This window comes from Lepus europaeus, chromosome 17 (genome assembly GCF_033115175.1).
Source record: "Lepus europaeus isolate LE1 chromosome 17, mLepTim1.pri, whole genome shotgun sequence".
In the NCBI taxonomy this organism is placed as follows: Eukaryota; Metazoa; Chordata; class Mammalia; order Lagomorpha; family Leporidae; genus Lepus; species Lepus europaeus.
The window spans coordinates 48585496-48611155 of record NC_084843.1 but is presented as its reverse complement, the minus strand read 5'-3'; the positions used below and the strand labels follow the sequence as shown (position 1 = coordinate 48611155).

At 44.8% G+C, this 25660-nt stretch overlaps 1 protein-coding gene and 1 pseudogene across 1 annotated transcript in view; one reads left to right on the top strand and one right to left on the bottom strand.

Moving 5' to 3' along the window:
- Positions 1 to 19980, bottom strand: part of UBE2D1 (ubiquitin conjugating enzyme E2 D1) — a 43782-nt gene extending 23802 nt beyond the window's left edge. The window contains exon 1 of the mRNA XM_062214649.1: positions 19780 to 19980. Coding sequence (XP_062070633.1) covers positions 19780 to 19803 — 24 coding nt within the window. The 5' untranslated portion in view covers positions 19804 to 19980. The remainder of the gene's footprint in view (positions 1 to 19779) is intronic.
- Positions 19981 to 21264: 1284 nt separating this feature from the next.
- On the top strand, positions 21265 to 22639 carry LOC133775799 (pre-mRNA-splicing factor 18-like; annotated as a pseudogene).
- Positions 22640 to 25660: the final 3021 nt, after the last annotated feature.

Genomic DNA, 25660 nt, shown 5'->3' with positions numbered 1-25660 from the left:
TAAAATGATAAAGCTTTTCCTTTTTAAATTTTTATTCATTTATTTTATTTATTTGAGAAACTGACAAACAGAAGAGATCTTCCATCTGCTGGTTCACCTTCCAAATGCCTACAATAGCCAGGGCTGGGCCAGGTCAAAGCCAGAAGCTCAATGAGGGTCTGCCACGTGGGAGGCAGAAACCCAAAATCTGAGCCATCACCTGCTGCCTCCCAGGGTGTGCATTAGCAGGAAGCTGGAAATGAAAGCAGAGCTGGGACTTGAACTGAAACACTCTGATAAGGGATGTGAGTACTCCAAGCAATGTTTTGTTCTCTGTGACCAACACCCATCCCTAGAGTTTTTTTTTTTTTTTTAAGGATTTATTTATTTATTTGGAAGGCAGAGATACAGATGGGAGAGGCAGAGACAAAGAAATCTTCCATCTGCTGGTTCACTCCCCAAATGGTCACAATAGTCAGGGCTAGGCCAGCTGAAATTGGGAGTCTGGGAGTCCATCTGGGTCTCCCACATGGGTGGCAGGGATCCAAATACTTGAGCCATCCTTTACTGTTTCCCAGGTGCATTAGCAGGGAGCTGGATTGCAGGTGGAGCAGCCAGGACTGGAACTGGTATTCATGAGATAATGGTGTTGTGGGCAATGTTCCCTCTCCATCCAAAGGTTTTAAAAGAAAACATGGCATAGCAGGTTAAGTCACTGCTTAGGACACACACATACCATGTCAGAGTCCTGGTTTGAGTCTTGGCTAACTCTGTTCTCATGCAGCTTCCTGCCTGGGCAGACAGCAGAAAATGACCCAAGTACTTGGATCCCCACCAATCATGTGGGACACCTGAAAGGAGTTCTGGATGGTGCTTTGGGCAGTGAACCAGCAGATGGAAGATCTCTCCCTCTCTGTTCCACTCTGCCTTTCAAATAAATAAATAAATAATAATAAATCTTAAAAGAAATGTTTGAGGTAGGCATTGTGCCCAAAGGTTAGGAAGCCTTCATCCTATATTGGAGTGCCTGGGTTCAATTCCTGGCACTGGTTTCTGTTAACACAGATCCTATGAGCAAGCAGTGACAGCTCAAGTAGTTGGGTTCCTGCCACACAAATGGCACACCTCAACTGAGTCCCAAGCTCCCAGCTTTGCCTGTTGTGGGCATCTGGGGAGTAAACCAGCAGATGAAAGTAAATAAGCAGGTGAGAGTTCTCTGTCTCGTTTCATAATTCAGATAAAGATTTTTTTAAAAAAAAATTAAAGAAAATATTAAATATCTTTGGGGCTGGCATTGTGGTATAATGAGTTAAGCCACAAGCCTGCAATGCTAACATTCCATATGGGTAGTGGTTTGAGCCCCAGCTGCTCCATTCCAATTCATCTTCTGCTAATACACCTTGGAAAGCAAGACAAGATGGCCCAATTCCTTGAGCCCCTGCACCTACATGGGAGACCCAGATGAGGCATCTGGCTCCAGGCTTCAGTCTGGTTCATCGCTTGCCATTGCAGCCAAGAGAACCACTGTGAACCAGCAGATGGAAGATTTATCTCACCTCTCTCTTTCTTGCTCTCACTCTCATGAGATGTAAGACATAAAATATCTTCATGATCCCGAGAGGCAGAGATTTCTTTTTAAACAGGACACAAAGAGCACTAAGCATGAGAAAAAAATGGGAAATTTGGACTTGATTAAAATTAAGAACATCTGTTCATCAAGAGGCACATGAAATGTGTGAAAAGGGAAGCTACCAAGTGGCAGAAAATATTTGCAATACATATATCTGACAAAAGACTCATTCAGAATATGTAAAAAAAATATTCCTACAGATCATTTTTTTAAAAAGGAAGCTTTAAGGGCAGGCATTTAGCGCAGTGGTTAAGCCACCACTTAGAAATACGCTTATTCTGTATCAGAATGCCTGAGTTAAGTCCCAACTCCACTCTGGATTCTAGCTTCCTATTATTATATATGCCCTGGGAGGCAGCAGGTGATGGCTCAAGTAGTTTGGGTCTTGAGTTGGCATTTCTTTTTTTTTTTTTTTAAAGACTTTTATTTATTTATTTGAGAGGTAGAGTTACAGACAGTGAGAGGGAGACAGAGAGAAAGGTCTTCCTTCCACTGGTTCACTCCCCAAATGGCTGCAACAGCCGGAGCTGCGCCAATCCGAAGCCAGGAGCCAGGAGCTTCTTCCTAGTCTCCCACGCAGGAGCAGGGGCCGGAACACTTGGGCCATCTTCTACTGCTTTCCCAGGCCATAGCCGAGAGCTGGATTGGAAGAGGAGCAGCCGGGACTTGAACTAGCGTCCATATGGGATGCCAGTGCCGCAGACAGAGGAATAACCTATTAAACCACTGCGCCAGGCTGGCAGCCCCAGGCTGGCATTTCTGATGCGGAGTGGTAAACCCACTGTTTCTAACATCCAATGCATGAGCCCTGGTTTTAGTCCCAGTTGCTCTGCTTTCAATGAAGCTACCTGCTAATCCATCTGGGAAAGCAGTGCAGATGGCCCAAATACTTGGGCCCCTGCCACCTCTGTGGGAGAGCTGAATGGAGTTCCTGACTTCCAGCATGGTCCAGCCCTGATTATTGTGGGCATTTGGGCAGTGACCAGTCAACGGAAGTTCTCTCTCTCTGCCTTTAAATAATAATCATAATCATAACCATAAGAAGCAACAGCAGCAGCAGCAGCAGCAGTAGTAGCTGGGCCCCTGTAACCCAAGTGGGAGACCCCAGGTTGAGTTCTGAGCTCCTGGCTCTAGCATGGCCCCAGCCTGAGCTGTTGCAGGCATTTGGAGAATAAAGCATTTGGAGAATAAACCAGCAGACAGATCTCTGTCTTTCAAATAAATTTTAAAAAAAATGTTTTAAAAAATTTATTTATTTACTTGAGAGGCACAGTTTGAGAGAGAGAAGGGGGGAGAAAAAGAGAGGCCTTCCATCCACTGGTTCACTCCCCAAAAGTATGCAATGGCCAACGTTGCGCCAGACTGAAGCCAGGAGCCAGGAGCTTCTTCAGTTTTCACACACGGGTGCAGAGGCCCTAGCCCTGGGCCATCTTCTACTGCTTTTCCAGGCCATCAGCAGGGAGGGTTCCAACTAGCACCCATATGGGATGCAAGTGCCACAGGTGAATGCTAAACCTACAATGCCACAGCGATGGCCCCCAAATAAAATATTTGTAAAAAGTCAGCTTCGGCTGGCGCCATGGCTCAACAGGCTAATCCTCCGCCTAGCGGCACCGGCACACGGGGTTCTAGTCCTGGTCGGGGCACCAGATTCTGTCCCGGTTGCCCCTCTTCCAGGCCAGCTCTCTGCTATGGCCCAGGAGTGCAGTGGGGAGGACGGCCCAAGTGCTTAGGCCCTGCACCCCATGGGAGACCAGGAGAAGCACCTGGCTCCTGCCTTCGGATCAGCGCGGTGCGGCGGCCATTGGAGGGTGAACCAACGGCAAAAGGAAGACCTTTCTCTCTGTCTCTCTCTGACTGTCCACTCTGCCTGTCAAACAATTAAAAAAACAAAAAAGTCAGCTTAATCCTAGCCTTCTCCCTGGGGGCAGTTTAGGAGATCCTCATCAGCCTTTTATCAAGGGGGCTGTTATGAAAGTTCTGGGAGGGATTCCCTGCCCAGAAAGCCTTCCACCCAGCAATATCCCAGAAAGGCCATAGAGGGAGAAGAAACAGAGGGCTCACACCCAGCATCCGTAAAAACTCCAGTCTGAATGCAGACTGGGCTCTCAATTCTTCCCTGAGATGACTGCCTTGTGTGTCAGGTGTACTGTCTTCATTATTTCTTGTCATTAAACTTTGTTAGCATTCTTATCACTAAAAAAAAAAAATAATAATAAGTCACCTTAAATAGACACTTTACAAAAGAGACTAGTCAAATGCTTGTCTCAGGGCCAGCATTGTGGCATGGTGTAACAGGTTAAACCAGCATCCACAATGCCAGCATCCCATATGGGTGCCAGTCTGAATTCCAGCTGCCTCGTTTCTGAGCCAGCCCCCTGCAAATGTGCCTGGGAAAACAGCAGAAAATGGCCCAACTGCTTGGGACCCTGCACCCACAAGGGAAACCTGGATGAAGATCCTCGCTCCTAGCTTCAGCCCAGCCCAGTACTGACCACTGCGGTCATTTTGGGAGTGAACCAGCAGATGGAAGATGGAAGATCTCTCTCTCTCTCTGCCTCTCCCTCTCCCTCTCTCTCTCCCTCTCCCCTCTCTGTAATGCTGCCTTTCAAATAAATAAAATAAATCTTTTTTTTTTTTTTTTGACAGGAAGAGTGGACAGTGAGAGAGAGAGAGAGAGAGAAAGGTCTTCCTTTTGCCGTTGGTTCACCCTCCAATGGCCGCCGCGGTAGCGCGCTGCGGCCGGCGCACTGCGCTGATCCAATGGCAGGAGCCAAGGGCTTATCCTGGTCTCCCATGGGGTGCAGGGCCCAAGGACTTGGGCCATCCTCCACTGCACTCCCTGGCCACAGCAGAGAGCTGGCCTGGAAGAGGGGCAACCGGGACAGAATCCGGAGCCCCGACCGGGACTAGACCCTGGTGTGCCGGCGCCGCAAGGCGGAGGATTAGCCTAGTGAGCCACAGCGCCGGCCAAAATAAATCTTTTTTTAAAAAGGTCTCTCATATAAATATTTTATCTCAGAAGGGGCTCAGTTTCATTAGCCATCAGAACATGCAATTAAAGTCAAATGCTATGCCACTACACACCCAAAAGAATGGTGAAAATGAAAAAGAAGGTACAAGTGTGGGTAAAGATGTGAAGCAACTGGAACTCTCAAACACTGCTGGTGGAAGAGGAAACTGATCAACAGTAACCGCTAAAGGTAAACCTAGAAATAATGAATGACCCAGCAGTTCTACTGTCATGACATTACATACCTAACAGAAACGTGAATATATGCTAACCTCAACGGCACAATTCCTAATGGCCCCCAAACCAAAACAATCCAAATATCCCCAAACAGAATGAATAATTTGTAGCATCTTCCTGCAATGAGAACGGATGAACTAGCTCCATGCAACAAGACAGATGAAATCTCACAAACATGAATCTCACAAGTATGAGTACATTGAGCAAAACACAGCAGAAAAAAATCTTTTGAAGACTGCAATGACTTTATTATGGGTTGTTATCAAGCGCATAGCCTGGTATCCTGCTCACGCCACTCTGCCAGTAGGTGTTCCATCAACAGAAACTAATCTCTGCTGAAAATGGGGGAACTTTTTTTGTATTATGAATTTCATACTTCCTTAACATGAAAATATTGATAAAATGTTTGTCTTTCAAGGATTTTAGGTTGATGCTTTCTTCTGACTTGACTGACTTCATTTGCTGAAGGCCTTGTGTGTTGTTTAGGATGATGTGACTACATAGAGGTGCTTTCTTTCCAAGTTCAGACTATGGCTAGGAACAGCCTCGGTGCAGGCCAGCCGTGAGCAGTTCTGAGGAAGGGTGGGGACGTCTTTCAGGGGATGCACAGCTGACTGTGAGCTGCATGATCCCACTTTAAAAAAAAAAAAAAAAAAAAGGCCCCTCAGATATACCTCATCTCTAAACTTTGATTACTGTTATTGTATTTATTTACTTTTTAAAAAAAGATTTATTATTTGAAAGAGTTACACAGAAAGAGGAAAGGCACAGAGAGAGAGAGAGAGAGAGAGAGGTCTTCCCTCCGATGGTTCACTCCCCAATTGGCCGCATCGGCTAGAACTGCGCCAATCCGAGGCCAGGAGCCAGGAGCTTTCTCTGGGTCTCCCATGTGGGTGCAGGGGCCCAGGCATCCAGGCCATCCTCTACTGCTTTCCCAGGCCATAGCAGAGAGCTGGATCGGAAGTGGAGCAGCCAGGTCTTGAACCGGCATCCATATGGGATGCTGGTGCTTCAGGCCAGGTCATTAACCCACTGCGCCACAGCGCTGGCCCCGTATTTATTTACTTTTAAATTTATTTATTTGAAACACAGAGAGAGAGAGGGGAAGACAAGGGGAGGGATACAGAGAGACAGAGACATCTACCATTCGCTGGATCACACCTCAAATACCTGCAACAGCCAGGTCTGGGCCAGGTGGGAGCCAGGAGCCAGGAACTCCATCCAGGTGTCCCACATTGGTGGCATGAACGCAAGTATTTAAGCCATCATCTACTGTCTTCTTGGGTGTGCACTAGCAGGAAACAGAGGTGTGGCTTGATCCCTGGCAATCTGATATAGGATGTGGGCATCTAAAGCGGCAGCTTAACCTGCTGTGCCACCATGCCCTCATCTGGATGAACTCCTTTAAACAAAGTTCAAAAACAGGCAAATCTATGGTGATAGAGGTCAGAAAAGTGTTTTACCTGAGAACAGAGGAGAAGCTAGAAAGCAAAAAGAAAGGGCTTCTAGGGTCACTGCAATGCTATTTTTTTTTTCCTTTTCTTTTTTTTTTTTTTTTTTTTTTTTTGGATAGGCAGAGTTAGACAGTGAGAGAGAGAGAGAGAGAGAGAAAGGTCTTTCTTTTTCCATTGGTTCACCCCCCCCAAATGGATGCTACAGCTGGTGCGCTGATCTGAAGCCAGCAGCCAGGCGCTTCTTCCTGGTCTCCCATGCAGGTGCAGGGCCCAAGTACTTGGGCCATCCTCTACTGCCCTCCCGGGTCACAGCAGAGAGCTGGACTGGAAGAGGAGCAACCAGGACAGAATCCAGCACCCCCCCCCCCTCCCCGGGACTAGAACCTCATCAAGCTTGTAGGCTTTATGTATGCATATTTTACTACATTTGTACTTTTAAATGGATCTTTCCAAAATGAGTGACACTAACGATAATATCAAAAGGTAGGCTATATAGAATCTACATAATATAAAAATGGCTATCAAGTAATGAGACTATTTGTAAATCCACACACAAAAACAACTCATTACAGTATAGATACTAACAGTGTACTACAGGGTCTGTGTGTGTGTGTGTGTGTGTTTCAATTTCATTTCCAGGGACTTTAACCTAAAGTTTAAATTCACTGCTGATTTGATTTTATCCCTCCCCTTTGATAAAAAGCTTAAAACCAATCCTGTACCTACAGAGCTCAAGCAATAAATATAATCAAGCATGACCTGGACAGAAATAGCCTGTGCCAATGAAGCAACTTTCTATTCCAGTATGATTATCTCCCAAATAATAGTAATTAAAAAAAAAAAAACTTGCTGGGGTATCTAAACATCAAAATAAAAATATATTAATGAGCAGTGCATACAGGACAGTGTCCTTATATCATGCCTGGAACCATAAAAGCACTTATAAAGCCACAAAAATGTGTACTTAGTGGATTTATATAGCCTTCATGGCTAAGCACCTCTATTCTAGTTCACAAAGGAAAGTACTGAAAGGTCTGAAACTGAATTTTAAATTGGCACAGATGGCATGTTTATAACACCCCCACAATATGCTGAGTGTTCTCCATAAAACTAACCGAGACACAGCCCCTGCCTTAGGGGACTTAAAATCTAAAAGTAGATGAGGCAGTCTAATTCAAAGAAAGTAAACAAATAGAAGGAAACAAAGAAGGGAATGTAAGAGAAGCAGCCTGTGTCAATCCCCCAGCTCCCAGACGGAACAGGGGAGAATGAAGGCCAACAAGTGAGTGCTGCCTTATTTAACATAAGACTTTGTATGACACCATGCTATAAAAATGTCCTGAACGATTACGCTGACCAGACTGAAAATGCTTTGTTGTTTTTTAGCTTCAACAGCCAGAAGATCTAAATCTCTGTAATAGAGATCATACATACCCCACTTGGTTTCTGTAGAGGACATTAAATAGTCTTGCGTAGGGGCAGATTTACAGTCCAAAATTTAAATTACTAAAATCTAAAGCATATAAAAGTATTATTTCAAAAGTCTTGGTTCAACTAGCAATTAATTAATGTGACAAAAACATTTTCACCTCAAAATTCCTAAAACGAGACAGTGATTCTTACAAGATCTTTTTTTTGATGTTGTCTCTACAGGGATATGTGAGCTATATTTGGTTTGTCTGTAAATAAACATTTCCTGGGCTTCCAGTTCAGGCCCTGATCTCCTTATCCAGCTGACTAGAGCAATTTCAACAAGATGTCAAAGGACTATCAGAAATCTCTTCCAGGGCCAGCACTGTGGCAAAGCAGGTAAAGCTGCCACCTGCGGTGCTGACATCCCCCCCTGCTCCACTTCCGATTCCGCTCTCTGCTATGGCCTGGGAAAACACTAGAAGATGGCCAAAGTGCTTGGGCCCCTGTACCTGGAAGAAGCTTCTGGCTCCTGGCTCCTGGTTTGGATCAGCCCAGCTCTGGTCATTGCAGCCATTTGGGGAGTAAAACAGTGAATAGAAGATCTCTCTCTGCCTCCGCTTCTGCCTCTCTGTAACTCTGCCTTTCAAATAAATAAATAAATCTTTAAGTCTCTGAATTACAGAATATCTAGATTTTTAAACTATTTACATTCTCCCAGGCAGACTTCAAAATGCTGACAACATCCAATTAATTAAGTTATAGGAACCAAACTCACTGGACAAATGGATCTTGATGCTTTACTGTCACTTTGGATCAGGTATCTCTGGCAAAGGCTGTTTTTAATCTACCAAATTCTACACAGAAAGATGGCAAAAGCAATGACTTTACTGCATCAGAGTAATATCTATTAAATCTGAACTCTAAAGACTACAATTTAGAATAAAAGTCTAAGGTCAGGATTACTGACTTCATCTATCCAATGCCTCATATCTACAGCCACCCAGTGATCTTTGTGCCAGCCAATGACTCAGTTTCCTAAAATGTTATCTTGCTTCTAATTTCAAGCATGTTTCCTTTTAAATAGAAGACTCCCACTTCCCTATATACATAGAATATGCATCAGAGGAATTACATAAATAAAAATATATTTTAGACAAATACAAGGTAGCCCCATAAAAGCTGTATTTGAATATAGTTGTTGAAGTCTTATAGTAAAAAGTATTTTTTTTCATTCCAGTAACCCAAACTCTGTACCTTGTCATCATCTAGTTCCTTCTTCCCTTCATGTCCTATTGTACCCTTTCACTCCCTCACGTTAATCAGTATCAAACCATTCAGAGTCTCCTGCCCAGTCTCTGAAAGGTTCCTAGAAGAAGGCCCATCATACAAGACTGCCGAGACCCACAGGGCAGAGAGTCTGAGAAGAGCCAGAAGAGACTTTTCAGGATAAGGAGCCAGGCAGACGCTATTCAGGCATCCAGGATCAGACTGCACAATGGAAGACACAACTTGACAGGCCAAGCAGGGTGAAAGACAGTGGATCAACCAGACACAAAAGGGCTTGGTGGTACAAACGCCCCATAATTTTTCTCACATTTTCCCCTTCAAGGTACCTGCTCCCACGCTAGTCCCACCCCTCCTTGGAACTCATCTGAACAACAGCAATGTCTTAACTGACTTCTGGCCTTCCATTTCTCTAATTACACACTGCTGCTATCTTCTTAAAGTGCCCTATCAAGACGTTTCAATGTTTTAGCCTCAAAGTAAAACCTATCAAGCTTCAAAGTAGCTTGCCAAACGTTCCAGGATCTGATTCCTTCTCTTAGCTTTGTATCTGCCACCTGACATAATGATTCTCAGTTCCTCAAAATGCTATCTACGTATTCTCTTACTCATTTCACCTCTCTACCTACCTTCACGTCTCACCTCAAAGAGGTTTTCCTGTAATTGGATCCCTACTATATTCCCAGGGTTCTCTGTGCTCCTCTTGCCATTGCATTCAAAATTATCACTATAACCAGTGAGCAATCTTGAGCTTTATGAGGACAAGAATGGACACCGAGGACTGTGAGCTAGAATGCTACTGCTTACTCGAAAACATTCCATGCCACACTGCAGCATAGGGGATAAAGCAGGCCCCTGTGATGTGGCGTCTCCTGTCCTTGTTGCTCTACTTCCGGTCCAGCTCCCTGTTAATGGCCTGTGAAAAGTAGTGGAAAACAGTCCAAGTCCTGGGGCCCCGGCCACGCATGTGGGAGACCATGATGAAGCTCCTGGATTCAGGCTGGCCCAGCCCTGGCTGTTGCGGCCATCTGGAGAGTGAATCAGTGGATGTAAGATCTCTCTCTCCCTCTCTCCCTCCCTCCCTCCAACTTTCAAATAAATAAATCCATCTTTAAAAAAAAAAAAAAAAAAAGAGCATTCTGGGAATTTAACCACATCCATGCAGTCTTTAAAGAAAGAAAATTCCAGATGTAGAAAACAGACACTATGAATTTCTTAGCCAAGGTCACAAAGCCAAACCCAGGACAAAGGTTCAGATCATCTAACTTCTACTCCACACTGTGCCTACCTCAATTCAATGCTCACCTCAAGACCATAATAAAACTGAAGTACATAATTCTCAAACAACATTCAAGCCAACAATTCTGCAGTACTGAACTCAGGCTATTTGCACATTTCTAATCATGTTCAAGAAAAACAAGAGTGAAGAGTAAAGGAATGAAAAGGAATTTTGTCTTTTCCCAGGAGACCTGTATCTCATAAAAAGTTAGAAATGAATTCTATTTCATAAGCTTTGAGGAGAGTGTGTTCAAAGGCACTCTGAGAGGCAAGAAAAAACATGATGGGAAATTACATACAACTTCAAAAAATACATAAAATGGACACATTATGGAATATGCTGCATAGGGCACTATGAATACATTATCAAAATTTATTATTTATGTCATAGTAACCAAAAAAGATTGTGCTTCAGGGGAAAAAGAACACACCAAGCTGCCTGTTTCTTAAAATGTACATAAAACCTGAATGTACCTACCAATACCGGCCAAATATTTATTACTCTTATAGTTTTAGCCCTAATTAAGCAGCATACATTAGGTACTTCATCAGTGCTTGCATAAAACTCTTAGTATCTATTATCCAGTGCTATTATTAACTGTTTTAACTGTATATCAGTGACTATAAAACTGTGCTACTTATAGTAAAAAAATGAGTACTGATATTTTGTATCAAATAGAAATGTATCCAAAGCAGGAAACATTTTACATTATGTGTAGGTATGTATACACAAGCACATTCGTGTTTGTGTGTGTATATATATATTCATCCACCCTGTCTTATAATACACATATATGCACTTATGCATAGCATGTATTCTTGACCAAATTAATTTTATCTGTGGCTCTTATGCTATGGAAGTGATTTTCAAAGTTTCCTTACAGTAATTTATAATAAAAACATTTTACATCATGAGCTGGCACACTTATGCAGAGGGTTCCCCCTAGAGTAGGAGTGGGAAACATTTTTTCTGATGAGGACCATTTGTATATTTACATCATTTCATGGGCCACAACAAAATTACCAACTTAAAAAATTAGCCTGCTTTAGATTTATTGAATTTTGAGTCCCACCTGCGGCTGCTTGGGCAGGGCTAGACCAAATGATTTCAGTGGTCCCTATGGGGTAGACCTTCCCCATCTGTGCTCAAGCCCATTAGATTACGCCCAATCTCTGCTCACCTCTAACAGGTGGCCACCTGAGTAAGAACAATCAGACTATTATTTGAGGAAGCTTAAGGTGGAAGGAACCAACTCCCCAGCTCTCCCCTGTTGCAGAGTCCTGGGCATCTACATAAGCCACGCACTATGGGAGGTGAGACATGCAAAGAGGATCATATGGATAGAGACCAAAAGGAGGGGGCCAGACAGGAGGCTGCACAGCATAGAGGTGGGATGGGCAGCAGACTGTATGCTTGCCTTGACGCTAATTTCCTCCACATACTTAGAACAAATCCTGGAACTAGCAGGATTACTGCTACTGAGTAATGTATAAAACCAAACTCTCAAAGATTCACCTCAGAACCTAATTAAATGCAGAAAAGCTTCAGCTTCTCAGAGACCACCTGCACCAAGAAATAACAGAAATAGAACCTATCTCGCCATTACACACATGATCTTAGGTGACCTGATGACTCCTCCAACCCTCCAACTCTACAAATCAGGGCCATGCTAACTATTCAATAGTATTTACTCCAGCATTTAACGGGGGTAAGAGGAAAGAGAACAAATATTTAAACCTACGTTTTCAATTTAATATAATACAGTTCATCCACTATTTTAAAAAGATGGGGGAGATAGGCACGTAGCCCAGTGTTTAAGAAGCCCATGTCCCATACTGGAGTGCCTGGGTCTGAGTCCTGGCTCTTGCTCCCAATTCCAGCTTCCTGCTATTGCAGACCTGTGAGACAGTGGTGACAGCTCAAGTAACTGGGTTCCTGTCACCCATGCTAGAGACCCAAATTGAATTCCTAGTTGTTGGTTCTGGCTGCAGCCCAGCCTCAGCCACTGAGGACATTTCGAGAGTGAATGGGTGGGTTGGAAGTATTTTTCTGCCTTTCAAATACAAAATAAATAAATACATACATAAATACAATTTAAGAACATAGAAAGATGGACAGAAGGGAAAGGGGAAATATTTCATTAGACAACCATTAACTGAGTTAGATGGCTAAGTATTAGGTGTATCATTTTGAGCAACAGTTTTCATAAAAAGAAAATAAGGACCCGTATGTTTTCTATGTGTATCTCAGGGAACTACAGCAAGTAGATGCTACTCTGCTTTACTGGAGGCAATCCCACATCCTGCCAGGTTTGGTTTTCATACGTGCCTGGCTTCCTAAAATAGGCATGTACAGTCTTATTTAGTTCTAAGCTATTTATTTCCACAGAGAAGGATCTCAGAACTTCTTAACTATAACATATCATCTCGCCTTTTTACACCTTCACTGTAAGGAAGAAAAAAAATACATACTGGGGGTAAAAGAAAAACTGAGCTTAATTACAAAGATTTAAAAGCAAATAAAATCATATAGTAGCTTAGTAGAAAAAAACACTTCATTCCTCTCATCTAAGAGCAAACCATTAAAGAATCCAAAAGCAAAAATATTGTGCTTTTCCTTTAAAAAAAAGTTATAGCCTTCTTTCTCAAAAGAATTGGAGTCTTGAAGTTAATCTTGTAATCTGAGCAGTTTACTTTTCAAGCCACAAAAGAACCAAACAATTATATCAATTCATAAAGCTATCTCCAATGAAAACTCCTCATGAAATGAAGCTTTTGACCGATCATTTGTGAAGTCCAACAAATTTTTCTAAATCTCTTTGGACAGGAGATTTTTAAAGTGACAAAACACAGATGCACAAAGTTATAGTACTTATTTACAATGTTAAATGATCCAGTATATGTTACCTTGGAGCAGAGATTTACAATGTATAATCAACACAACGAGCAGATGTGTCAGTGAAAATGATTAAATATGCCATGGTCTTAATTATATTATCACTTTACATTTGAACAGAACATCCCAGTTGTCGAAGCACTTACATCCACATACTCACTTAACTCTACACGTCTTTTAGTTGAAACACAATAGCTGGAATACATGAGTCCATGTGTATAGCCAACTGCCTGGTTTGGAATCCTAGCTCTATCACTTACTAGATACGTGATCCTGAAAAATTGGTTTACTATATCTGTGCTCAGTTTCATCATCTGTAAAATGGGAACAATACTGTTTCTATCTCTTCAGTATTAAGAATTAAACAAATTAATATATGCCAATTACTTAGAACACATGGCAACAGTTATTTACACACCAGTGGTTGTTAGCAGCATCAACGTATGGATAAGAAAACTGAAGCTAGAAAACCACAAAGCCAAAAATAAAAAGTGGGCCTCTAGGCATTATGTCACAGTAGATTAAACCATTAGTGGGATGGTGGCATCTCTTATCTCAGTGATGGTTCAAGTTTTGGCACCCTCTTCTGATCCAGTTTCTTGCTAATACATCCTAAGAGGCAGGAGATGATTGCTTAAGTGCTTGGACTCCTGCCACCAAAATCAGACACCCAGATATAGAGTAACAGGACTCTTGGCTTCAGCCTGGCCCAGCCCTGGCTGTTGTAGACATCTGGGGAACGAACCAGCAGATAGAAGAGCTCTCTGTCTTCAAGCAGATGAAAATCAACATTTTAAAAGATGGTTTTTTTTTTTTAAATGGACTTTCTCCCATTTGATGCTCCATCCACAGAGGAATGGATTTTTTTTTTTTTCTTAAAGATTTACTTATTTGAAAGTCAGCTTTACAAAGAGGAGAGACAGAGATATCTTCCATCTGCTGGTTCACTCCCCAAATGGCTGCAACGCCAGGGCTCAGCCAAGCCAAGGCCGACAGCTTCATCCAGATCTCCCACGTGGGTGACAGGGGCTCAAACACTTGGGCCATCCTCCGCTGCTTTCCCAGGCTACTGACAAGGATCTGGACTGGAAGTGGAGCAGCTGGGACAGCAACTAGCACCCATGTGGGATGCTGGTGTCGCAGAGGATTTAACCTCTACACCACAATGCCGACCCCTAAAGCTGCATTTTAATCTATGTTCGTATGTAACATTTTAAACTAATTAATTTTGGGGACAGAACTATATATGAAGGAATGGTTATCTGCATTGCTATATTTATAAAACAAAACTTTTTATTTCCCCACTGGTCAAAAGGTAGACAAAAAGGCAACAAAGTTTATCACATCATATATGCTAGCAGGATGCTCACTACCTAACCAAATTTAAAAAAAATGGAAATATACTAAGATGATAATGATGACTTTATTAGAATTTCCTTTTTTCCCATTTGGGCTTTCAAATAATCAGTGTTATATTTATAATTTAAAAAATGATTTCTCAAAAAATAAGTGTGCCAAAGATTGAAGAATAGTTCTGATGGACAAATACTTAAAAAATAATGCTAGAAAATAGTTGCACAACTGGAAAACTGCTCCTTTACTTCACACATGTTTTTAGATACCTATCCTCAGACTTTGTTCAAATTTTTTCCTTGTTACTGATTTAGGTGACTGTGATAACATCCTTCACTGTATCTAAAAATAGGGCATGGGTGTGTAAATTTATGAGCTGAAATGCAAAACTGGCACAGGATGTCTAAATCAGAGCATTAAATGACTTAGTATTCTCTAGTACAAAAATATATTTTAAGCATTTGTACATAAAAGTGCTTTGTACATACACATAATTTTATTTTTTTAATTTTATAATATATTTTTATTTATTTCAAAGGCAGAGAGAGAAATCTTCCATCCACTGCTTCATTTCCCAAATGCCTACAACAGCCAGGGTTGGTGCCGGCTGAAGCCAGCAGTCCAGAACTCAATCTGGAACTCCTACATGAGTGGCAAGGCCACAAACACTTGAGCCATTACCTGCTGCCTTCCAGGGTTTCCATTAACAGGAATCTGGAATCAGAAGTGGAACCAGGACTCAAAACCAGGCACTTCAATGTGGGATACAGGCTTTCCAAGCAGCGTCTTAACCACTGTACCAAATGCCTAGCCACACATACATACAATTTTTTTTTTTAGATTTATTTATTTATTCGAAAGGCAAAGTTACAGAGAGAGAGAGGTCTTCTTCCATCGCTGGTTCACTCCCCAAATTGCCGCAACAGCCGGAGCTGATCCGAAGCCCAGAGTCAGGAGCTTCCTCCAGGTCTCCCACGCAGGTGCAGGGGCCCAAGCATCTGGACCACCTTATACTGCTTTCCCAGGCCATAGCAGAGAGCTAGATCAGAAGTGGAGCAGCCAATAGCCCAACCTGTGCCCATATGGGATGCCAGCACCACAGGCGGCAGCTTTACCCACTATGCCATAGCACCGGCCCCCATACAAACAGTTTTAATTCAACCATCTTTTATCCTTCTCATAGTGAAAAAAGGTGAAATTGAGAATTTTCTAACATTCTCAAATATTCCAAATGATTCCTTTTTTAAAAATTTCTATTTATTTATTTGAAAGACAGAGAAAGAGAGATGGAGATTTCCAATCCTATGGCTCACTCCCACAAATGCCTGCAAGAGCCAGGGCTGGGCCAGGCCAAAGACAGGAGGCAGGAAATCAACCTGGGTCTCCAACATGGATAGCTGCCCAACCAGCTGAATCATCACTTCTGCCACCCAGGGTGCACATCAGCAAGAAGCTGGAATCGGATGCAGAACCAGGACTCAAATTCAAGGATTCTGATTAGGGATATAAATGTCCCAAAAAGTGTCTTAAGGGCTACAAATTACTGCACTTCAATTTACTTCTTAAGAGACTGACTTTACGCAGAGCAGGGCTCAGGTTCTTTTTGAATAAGGATAATAGGGCAGAATATCATTAGTTTACCACCTTCTTTCCACCCTAGTCCAACCGATGGATTCAATATCACTCCAGTTACAGCAGTGGTACAAATGTCCCACAGGTGATCCTGATGCGCTGCTCTAGCAGCTGTGCCGCTGGTGCCTACTACTGTACCACTGCAGACTTCTCTGAGGTTCTACAGAGCTCGAACCAGCCCTGCTGGTTGAGGGACAGAGAAATTACAATCCAATGACCTGAAAGTTATGACAGTGTTACTTTAAAACATTTTAAAAAATAAAGGTAAAAAGTTAATACATACCTTCATTTGTTGGAACATGTAAGATCCAAATAAGATTTTGTATACTGATGTTATCAAAGAGAGCTCTGTTAACTGTTCCAATGGCAGATAGCATATCTGACCTGGAACTGGTTTCTAATCAACAAGATAAGTAAGGGAGGAAAGTGGAGAATCTGTCAAAATAACCACCCTCAAGGTCTGAGGGAAAAGCCTGAATGAGTGAGCTATGGAAGAGATTTGTGCAAGTGAGCTTTCTTATAACAGAAATGGGAAGCCAAAAACTGGCACACAGTGATGTGATGTCAGGTGATCACCAACTTTTTCTGTAAAATATCAATGGGGACAAGGAGAGGCACTGCACTGTGGTACAGTGGGTTAAGCCACTGCCTCCAACACCAGTATGAGAGACCAGGCTGGTGTTTCAGACTCCTGGCTTTCAGTCTGGCCCAGCCCAGTCAGTTGCAGCCATTCAGGGAATGAACTAGCAGATGGAAGATCTCTCTCCCTCTCTGTTTCTCCCTCTCTCTGTAACTCTGCCTTCCAAATACATCAATCTTTAAAAAATTTGGATATTTTGAAATCAATTTATGTAAGTGATATTTCTGTGCTAATAATTGTTAAAAACTAACTGGCACTGGCTGGCACTGTGGCACTGCAGGTTAAAGCCCTGGCCTGCAACACCAATATCCCATACAGGTGCCAGTATGAGTCCCGGCAGCTCTACTTCGGATTCAGCTCCTTGCTAATGCACCTGAGAAAGCAGCGGAGGATGGCCCAAGTCCTTGGGACCCCGCAACCACATGGGAGACTGAGAAGAAGCTCCTGGCTCCTGCCTTCAGATCGGTTCAGCTCCAGCTGTTGTGGTCATTTGAGGAGTGAATCAGTGGATGGAAAATTCTCTCTTTCTATCTCTACCTCTCCCTGTAACTCTTTCAAATAAATAAAATAAATCTAATAAAAACACCACTAATAATAATCAGTAAGTACTTTACAAAGGTTGTGGGGGTGGTGGGGGCGGCATTGTGACATAGCAGGTAAAGCCTCTACCTGCAACGTTGGCATCCCAAATGGGCACCAGTTCATGTCCCAGCTACTCCACTTCAGATGCAACTCTCTGCTAATGGCCTGGAAAAAGCAGTGGGAGATGGCCCAAGTGCTTGGGCCCCTGCCACGCATGTGGGAGACCCAAAAGAAGCTCCTGGTTCTTGGCTTCAGCCTGGCCCATCACACTGCAGCCATCTGGGCAGTAAACCAGCAGATAGTTTCTTTTTCTTTTTCTTTCTTTCTCTCTTTCTCTCTCTCTCTCTCTCTCTCTCTGTGTGTGTGTGTGTGTGTGTAACTCTGACTTGCAAATGCTAAATCTTAAAAAAACGATTGGGACATATGATATACTATAGTTACAGTATCCATATTTTATGTGTCTACTTAGATGAATTCCACAGTATTTAAAAGCTATTGTAGGTGTAAAGTCTTGTGAAAAAGTCTCACAACTAGAAAAACAGGAAATAGAATTTGAAAACTTCCTTGAAACGTGTGTTGTCTGATCCAAATGTGAACCAATATTACATCATCATTAGTAAGTATTCTAGGGATGGTAAAGACACTGGTGACTCCAAATGTATATTTGTATTTAAAAAAATATGTAAACATTATCAACTAGTAAGTACATTTTTTAAAAAATTATTTATTTATTCATTTATTTATTTGAAAGGGAGAGCATGAGTGAGTAGGATTGTGCATATGCTGGTTCACTTCCCACACGGCCACAATAGCCAGGACTAAACACAGCTGAAGCCAGCGGTTAAGAACTTCATCCTGGTCTCCCACATGGATGGCAGGGCCCAAGCAAGAAGGCCATCATTCTCTACCTTCTCAAGTGCATTAGCAGGAAGGTGCATCAGAAGCAAGGTGGCTGGGACCTGAACCAGCACTCTGATACAGGATACCTGTGTCGCAAGCGGTGGCTTAATCTGCACACAATTCTACATCTTATAGTGAGATAACTCTTTAAATGGCACAGTGATCCACAGATTTAGTATTTGAATCAAGAGAAAAAAATAATAATTGACTGGATATAAAAGTTGCTGTCCTCTGTACCTGACGATACCACCAATGTTGAGTCAGAACACAATGTACAGACCCTCTCCTACTGCTCTAACACATACCATGGCATATAGACTCATGGTTAACAAAGTTGATAACATTTTTGGTATGCATCAATTTCTTCTAACATCAATTATAAAACACACTGTCCATCGTTGGCTTAACTTGCTGAAAGCATGCCCTATTTAACAGACAAATTCTCAATGGTCCCAAAATGAACTGTAACCTCTAAAAGTTGGGTCAGTGAACAGACCAAATCAGCCAATGAGAAATACAAGCAAACAGAAAACAATGCCCCAGATCCAATTTCATAAGATGTTGACATCTGAAAGGTTGCAGGGAAGACTATGAGGACAATTCCTTACACAGACTTGCGATGAGTAACTATTTGGTCCATGAATACATAATATACCTTTCTTCCTCATTCTACACCCATATGTCAAAGCATCAAAACAATTTAATTTGTGGCAGTTTGTGTTGTGTCCTCAACTTTACATGTGAGTTTATCATGCGGGGGTATTAAAAAAAAACCTGCTTGGCTTGATTCACCGTGAATCACAGCCAGGAGGTCATCTTGTTGTGGATCAGCAACTATGTTTTCACTACAGCTATGTGACCTGAAGTGGCAGCAGCAAAGGCACCAAAATAGAATGGGCAGGAGCCTTGTCCTGGCTTCTCAGCCCCAAATGGGCTCTTCCAGCCCATTCGGGCAAGGGAGCAAAGAGCCAACCGCAGAGCACAGAAAGAACAAACCCGACAGCCAAGAGGAGAAAGGCTGTAGGCCCACCACACCTTCCCTGCCCTCCTGGGGAGCCCGCAGGAACAAGAACATAAAAGAGGGCAGGCTTGAGGGACAGCACGGAGAAAACACGGCATGACAGAGGCTAAAACCAGCCCTGGGAAGGGCAGAGAACCCAGCTGCGGCCGAGGAAGCACAGATTTGGGGAGGGTCTGGACACCGACGGAGAATCCCCACCCAGAGACTGCGAGCGCAGCTCCGGCGAGGGCGCGCGGAGGGGCCCGAGTCCTACAGCACCTCCGGCCACCAGGGACCTGTCCCCCGCTCCCACCTCACCTGCCGGGTACCTGCTGACCCGGTCGGCGCCTCCAGCCCTCTGCCCCCGCCCCGACCCACGCTCACACCCCGTGCTCTCCCAGCGCGTCTCTCGGGAGCCCCGGCCCGGTCAGAGAGGGCAGGGGGCCGAAGCCCGCCCAGTCGCCCCAGGCCCGGCCCCGGGCACTCACTTTCTGAATCCGCTTCAGCGCCATGGGTCAGGGAGGGCAGAGGGGACACCAGCTGGCGGGGGGACGGCTGTGGGGCTCGGGGGCGTGGGTGGTCGCAGACTCGGCTCGCGGACTGCTCGGCTGGCTCTGCCCGGGGCGTCCCCGGCTCGCCGCTGGCTGGCTCGCTCCGGGAGCCGGTGGCTGCTCCGAGTGCGCCCGAGCGCGAGTGTGCGGGCGGGGACGCCGGCGAGACTCTTTTGTTTCCGCTTTTGCTTCTGGGAAGGAGCGTGCGCCCTCCCCGCCGCGCCGCGCCCCGCCTGGCACACTGGGAAGTGTAGTTCCTGCGCGCGGCCCGGCCGCCGGGGCTGGACCGCGGGGACCCCGCGCCGCGGGCTGCCCGGCCGCCCAGCTCCAGCGCAGCCTGCGGTGAGCGCGCCGGTCCGGGGGCTGCGGGGCGTCTCCGCGGCTGGGTTTGGAGCGAGTGACTGCCGCTGCGGCTGCGAATCCGTCAAATGGGGACAAGGGCTCTTCCAACACACATCTAGGGATTTCCAAATCTGCGGTTAACCGTTCGGTCCTGGTCCATCAGGTGCTAGGGCGGAGCGTTGCTTTTATCTCCAGAGATTTCACTGTTCTCTCAAGTACGAGCGGCTTATATTTCCCACCCTTCGCCTATGCACAGGTGTATGGTTAGCTGGGTCCCTCAGCGACCTCGTTAGTTATTTTAGAGGGAAAGGTGCCTGCTTTGGACCCCTTCTAACTCCAAGCTCCTTCCCTTCCCTTGACAGCACCTACTCACACTCCGCGCTCCCTCCAGCTCCCTGAAACTGCGCTCATCAACACTTGGCCTCTGCTTGCCGCCCCGGCAGAGTCGGGTTTCACTACCGTCGCGCTGGAGCTTCAAATGACCGAAGTCAGCTGGCTCCTTGCTCTCCACTCGCGTTTGGACGCTTGGATGGGCTAGCCGCACCTTCGCCTCCCGCGGCCACAGCACCCGTTGGGGCTTCTGTGTCTTTCCCCGCTCCGGCATTGGAGCATCCTAGGGTTGCAAGCCTTGACCTCGCACTGTCAGAGGTCGCCCCGGTGTGCTCTCTCTTGAACCGGGCAGGAGGGAGAGGCCAGCGCAGCGTGGGCTGCAGAGCAGGCGCTTCGTCGATGGACCTTCTGCCCGCTACCAACTGTCTTACTTTGGCCAAGCCACTTAACTTGGAAGCCTCAGTTTCCTCATTTGGCAATAGAGATAATGATTTCTAGATGTACTGTTCAAAGAATCAGCTAGTGCATATGCAATGTGCCCGATGCAGCACCCAGTATGTTGCAAGTGCTCTGGATTTGTTATTTTCCTATTTGTTTGCATCCAAGTAGTCATGACTGCAAAATCCCTCTTCCCAGTTCAAACTGTCACATTATAGGTTTCATCTTCTATTTTCAAAAGCTGAGCATACCTTTCTTTCTGTGGCCATTGTGAGATGGAGAAAGGATTGGGTGCCTATTGGGTCAGGATCCATGTTGGGGGAACTTGAAAAGGAAAATGGAAAATATTTCAAGTGCAGTGAACTTGCCAAAAAAAAAAAAAAAAAAGAGGAAGAAGCATATTTTGAAAGATATGGCTGCAAGACACAACCAAATGAGGAGGACCAGAAACCATTAACTTCATAAAATCTAGTATTAGAACTTGAATCAATGCCGGCACCGCGGCTCACTAGGCTAATCCTCCACCTTGCGGCGCCGGCACACCGGGTTCTAATCCCGGTCGGGGCACCGATCCTGTCCCGGTTGCCTCTCTTCCAGGCCAGCTCTCTGCTGTGGCCAGGGAGTGCAGTGGAGGATGGTCCAAGTGCTTGGGCCCTGCACCCCATGGGAGGCCAGGAGAAGCACCTGGCTCCTGCCATCGGAACAGCGCGGTGCGCCGGCCGCAGCGCGCTACCGCGGCGGCCATTGGAGGGTGAACCAACGACAAAAGGAAGACCTTTCTCTCTGTCTCTCTCTCTCACTGTCCACTCTGCCTGTCAAAAAAAAAAAAAAAAAAAAAAAAAAACTTGAATCGGCAGAGGAAAAACTACCCATGAGTCTTTCTAGGCAAGAGGTTATCGGAAGATTTCAAGAAAGAGGAAAACCAATTGGACTTTCTGGAGAAACTGATTATGATGCTTTTTTTTTTCTTTCAACATTTAAGGAAAATAGAGCTCCTCATGCCTGAAGTCAATGAAATTGTGGGTAGTCAGGCACCTAGAGAGGAAGACACACAGAATGATTTGAAAGTTCATGAAGATGGCCAGCGCCGTGGCTCAATAGGCTAATCCTCCACCTTGTGGCGCCGGCACACCAGGTTCTAGTCCCGGTCGGGGCTCCGGATTCTGTCCCAGTTGCCCCTCTTCCAGGCCAGCTCTCTGCTGTGGCCAGAGAGTGCAGTGGAGGATGGCCCAAGTCCTTGGGCCCTGCACCCGCATGGGAGACCAGGAGAAGCACCTGGCTCCTGCCATCGGATCAGCGCGGTGCGCCCGCCGCAGCGTGCCAGCCGCAGCGGCCATTGGAGGGTGAACCAACGGCAAAGGAAGACTTTTCTCTCTGTCTCTCTCTCTCTCACTGTCCACTCTGCCTGTCAAAAAAAAAAAAAGTTCATGAAGATAACACCACAATTGAAGAGTTAGAGGCACTGGGGGAGTCTTTAAGGAAAGGTGATGATCATAAGGACATGGACAGCATCACCAAGTTGCTGAAGTTTCTTCTTGGAGTTTCGACTAAAGAGTTTGAGTGGTGGGCTAAAACCAGGAAGTCTAAAACAATAGCTACCATAACATCCCAAAGGCTTTCACAGAGCAAGGAACAAAAATCCAGTGAAATTTTAAAAAGAGAGAAAATGTCCAAGGGTATGCGGTAGTCCAAGAAAGAGGCAAATAAGTTAGGGGACTTAAAACTTACCTTTGAAGCCACCTCCTCTCAAACTATATGAGACCCTGCCACTCTTCCTTTCTAGGGAGTCCTGTTTCCCTCTGCACAATGGCTCACCCTCCTTTTCCCAGTTTCCCTTTAGCTTGTGCTTGCCACAGTCCTTGGTCTGCTTGCTGATGCTCTTCCTAGCAACTGCTCCTGTTGCTAAATGGCCAAGCCTTTTTTTGCTTCCTACTCCCTCCCCCTTCTCCCCCAAAGGTAGAATCTCCCTGATGCAACTCATCTGTTTTCATTCCAGTCTATAAACTGCCAGCTACTGAACAAACTATAGATTGACTACTCTAGGGTTAAGCAACCACTCATGGTCCAATCAGCTGTGGAAAGTTTGGAAAACTCTTGGGCCAATGGACTTCCTGAAAATACTAGCAAAGGCTTGTCATCTGCAGAGGTATAGCTGGGCTAGCTGGAAAAATGATTTCTGCACACCAGAAAGAGAGGTGCTACCTCCACGTTGCTCTTCCTTTTTTAAGGTAAGCGTGAGGCTGTCCTCGTAAGTGGGAGACAAATGGGATGGTGTTGAGCACCAGCTGCTTTGGAGAGTTACATTCCCATGGTGAGAGCATCTGGATATCATGTCAGAACTAAGGCTGGGGCCAGCATTGTGTTGTAGCAGGTAAGGCCAACGCCTACAACTCCAGCCATCTCATACTGGCTGCTGGTTTGTGTCACAGATGCTCCTCCTGGGATCCAGCTCTCCACTTATGGCCTGGTAAAAGCAGTGGCAGATGAGCAAAGTGTTTGGGCCACTGCCACCCATGTAGGAGACCCAGATGGAGCTTCTGGCTCCTAGTTTTGGTCTGGCTCAGCCATGGCTGTTGTGGCCACCTGGGGAGTGAACCAGCAGATTGAAGATCTCCCTCTCTCTCTCTCTGTGTGTGTGTGTGTGTATGTGTGTAACTCTCTGACTCCCCCTTTCTCTCTGTAACTCTGCATTTCAAATAAATAAATATTTAAGAAAAGAAGAAGTAGTAAAGCTTTGTTTACCTGCTAACCACTTCAGGGAAGCGCTAGCTGCAGGTGGCTCATTGCTAGGCAACGCAAAGAAAACTCCAGGGCCCTTCACTCCATAGGTAACAAAAAATATACACTCTAACAGGGATTATGGACAGAGTGGTTTTGTTCAAAAGGCATGAGAGCATTAGGATAAACTGGCATCAGTTTCTCCTTATTTCAGGATACCTTCTATACTACTGAAAGATGCACTTATCATAACACTGGATTGCTAAATCTTTCTGCTGGTTTGTATCTTGGAAGCCCAATGCCTCAGCTTACTGAAAAATGCTCTAAGTAATTTGCTCTTAAGCTCTTCCTTTTCAACTCTACCCCTACCCCACACACTATAGTTAGTTAATATGTACGTTTGCATGTCCATTCGCTTTGCATGGAAAGACCTCTTAGGGGCTGGCGCTGTGGCATAGGGGGAAAAGCCAACACCTGTAGTGCCAGCATCCCATGTGGGCGCCAGTTTGAGTGCCGGCTGCTCCACTTCCCATCCAGCTCTCTCTGCCTCTGCCTCTCTGTAACTCTGCCTTTCAAATAAATAAATAAATCTTAAAAAAAAAAAAAAAGACCTCCTACCATCTACTAGGCAAACTCCTATCCATCCTTCAAGACCCAATTTGTATGTATTCACTGAGATGGATTTATTACTATTTTTATTATTATTTGAATTCCAGAAACACGATGTTCATACTTTAGAGATATCACTTATGTTGTTCATGTCTCATTTCATCATTAGAACATGAATTCTAAAACATGGAAAATCTCTTGCTTTTTTTTTTGTAAAGTAAAAATTACCTTAAATGAAATGCCCCCATCTAAGTGTACAATTTAATAAGTTTTGACAAATGAGTATACCTGTGTGACAACACCACAATCAAGATATAGAGCACTTCCATCACCACAGAAAATTCCCTTGTGACTACTTCCAGTCATTCTCCACCCCACCAGAGAACCACAACTCCGCAATGCATACTCTTTCATATTTTACTTATTTAGCTTAACACAATTTTTTAAAAAGGTTTATTTATTTATTTGAAAGGCAGGGTTTACAGAGAGAGAGATGAAGAGATAGAGACGGAGATCTTCCATCTACTGGTTCACTCCCCACATCTCAGCCCAAAGCCAGGAGCTAGGAGCTTCCTCTGGGTCTCCCACATTAGTGCAGGGTCCCAACAACTTGGGCCAACTTCTGTTTTCCCAGGTACATTAGCAGAGAGCTGGATCAGAAGTGGAGTATTGGGGCCGGCGCTATGGCGTAGTGGGTAAAGCTGCCACCTGCAGTGCCAGCATCCCATATGGGCACTGGTTCGAGTCCCAGCTGCTCCACTTCCGATCCAGCCCTCTGTTATGGCCTGGAAAAGCAGTCGAAGATGGCCCAAGTCCTTGGTCCTGCACCTGCTTGGGAGACCCAGAAGAAGCTCCTGGCTCTTGGCTTCGGATTGGTGCAGCTCCAGCCATTGCAGCCAATTGGAGAGTGAACCAGCGGATGGAAGATCTCTTTCTCTCTCTGCCTCTCCTTCTCTTTGTGTGTAAATCTGACTTTCAAATAAATAAAAAATCTTAAAAGAATTCTTAAAAAAAAAAAAAAAGGAAATGGAGCATCTGGGACTCAAACTGGCACCTGTAGGGGTTGTGGGCATCACAGGCAGCAGTTTTACCTGCTATACCACAATGCCAGCCCCTTAACACAATATATTTGTATTTGTATTTTTTTCTTCAAACATTGATTTATTTCTTTGAAAGGCAGAGTTACAGAGAGAGAGGGAGGTAGAGAGAAAAGGATCTTCCATCAACTAGTTCACTCCCCAACTGGCTACAGTAGCTGGCGCTGGGCCATGCTGAAGCCAGGGGCTTCCTCATGGGTGCAGGAGCCCAAGCATTTGGCCATCTTCTGCTGTTTTCCCGGGCACATTAGCAGCGAGCTGGATCAGAAGTGGAGCAGCCAGTG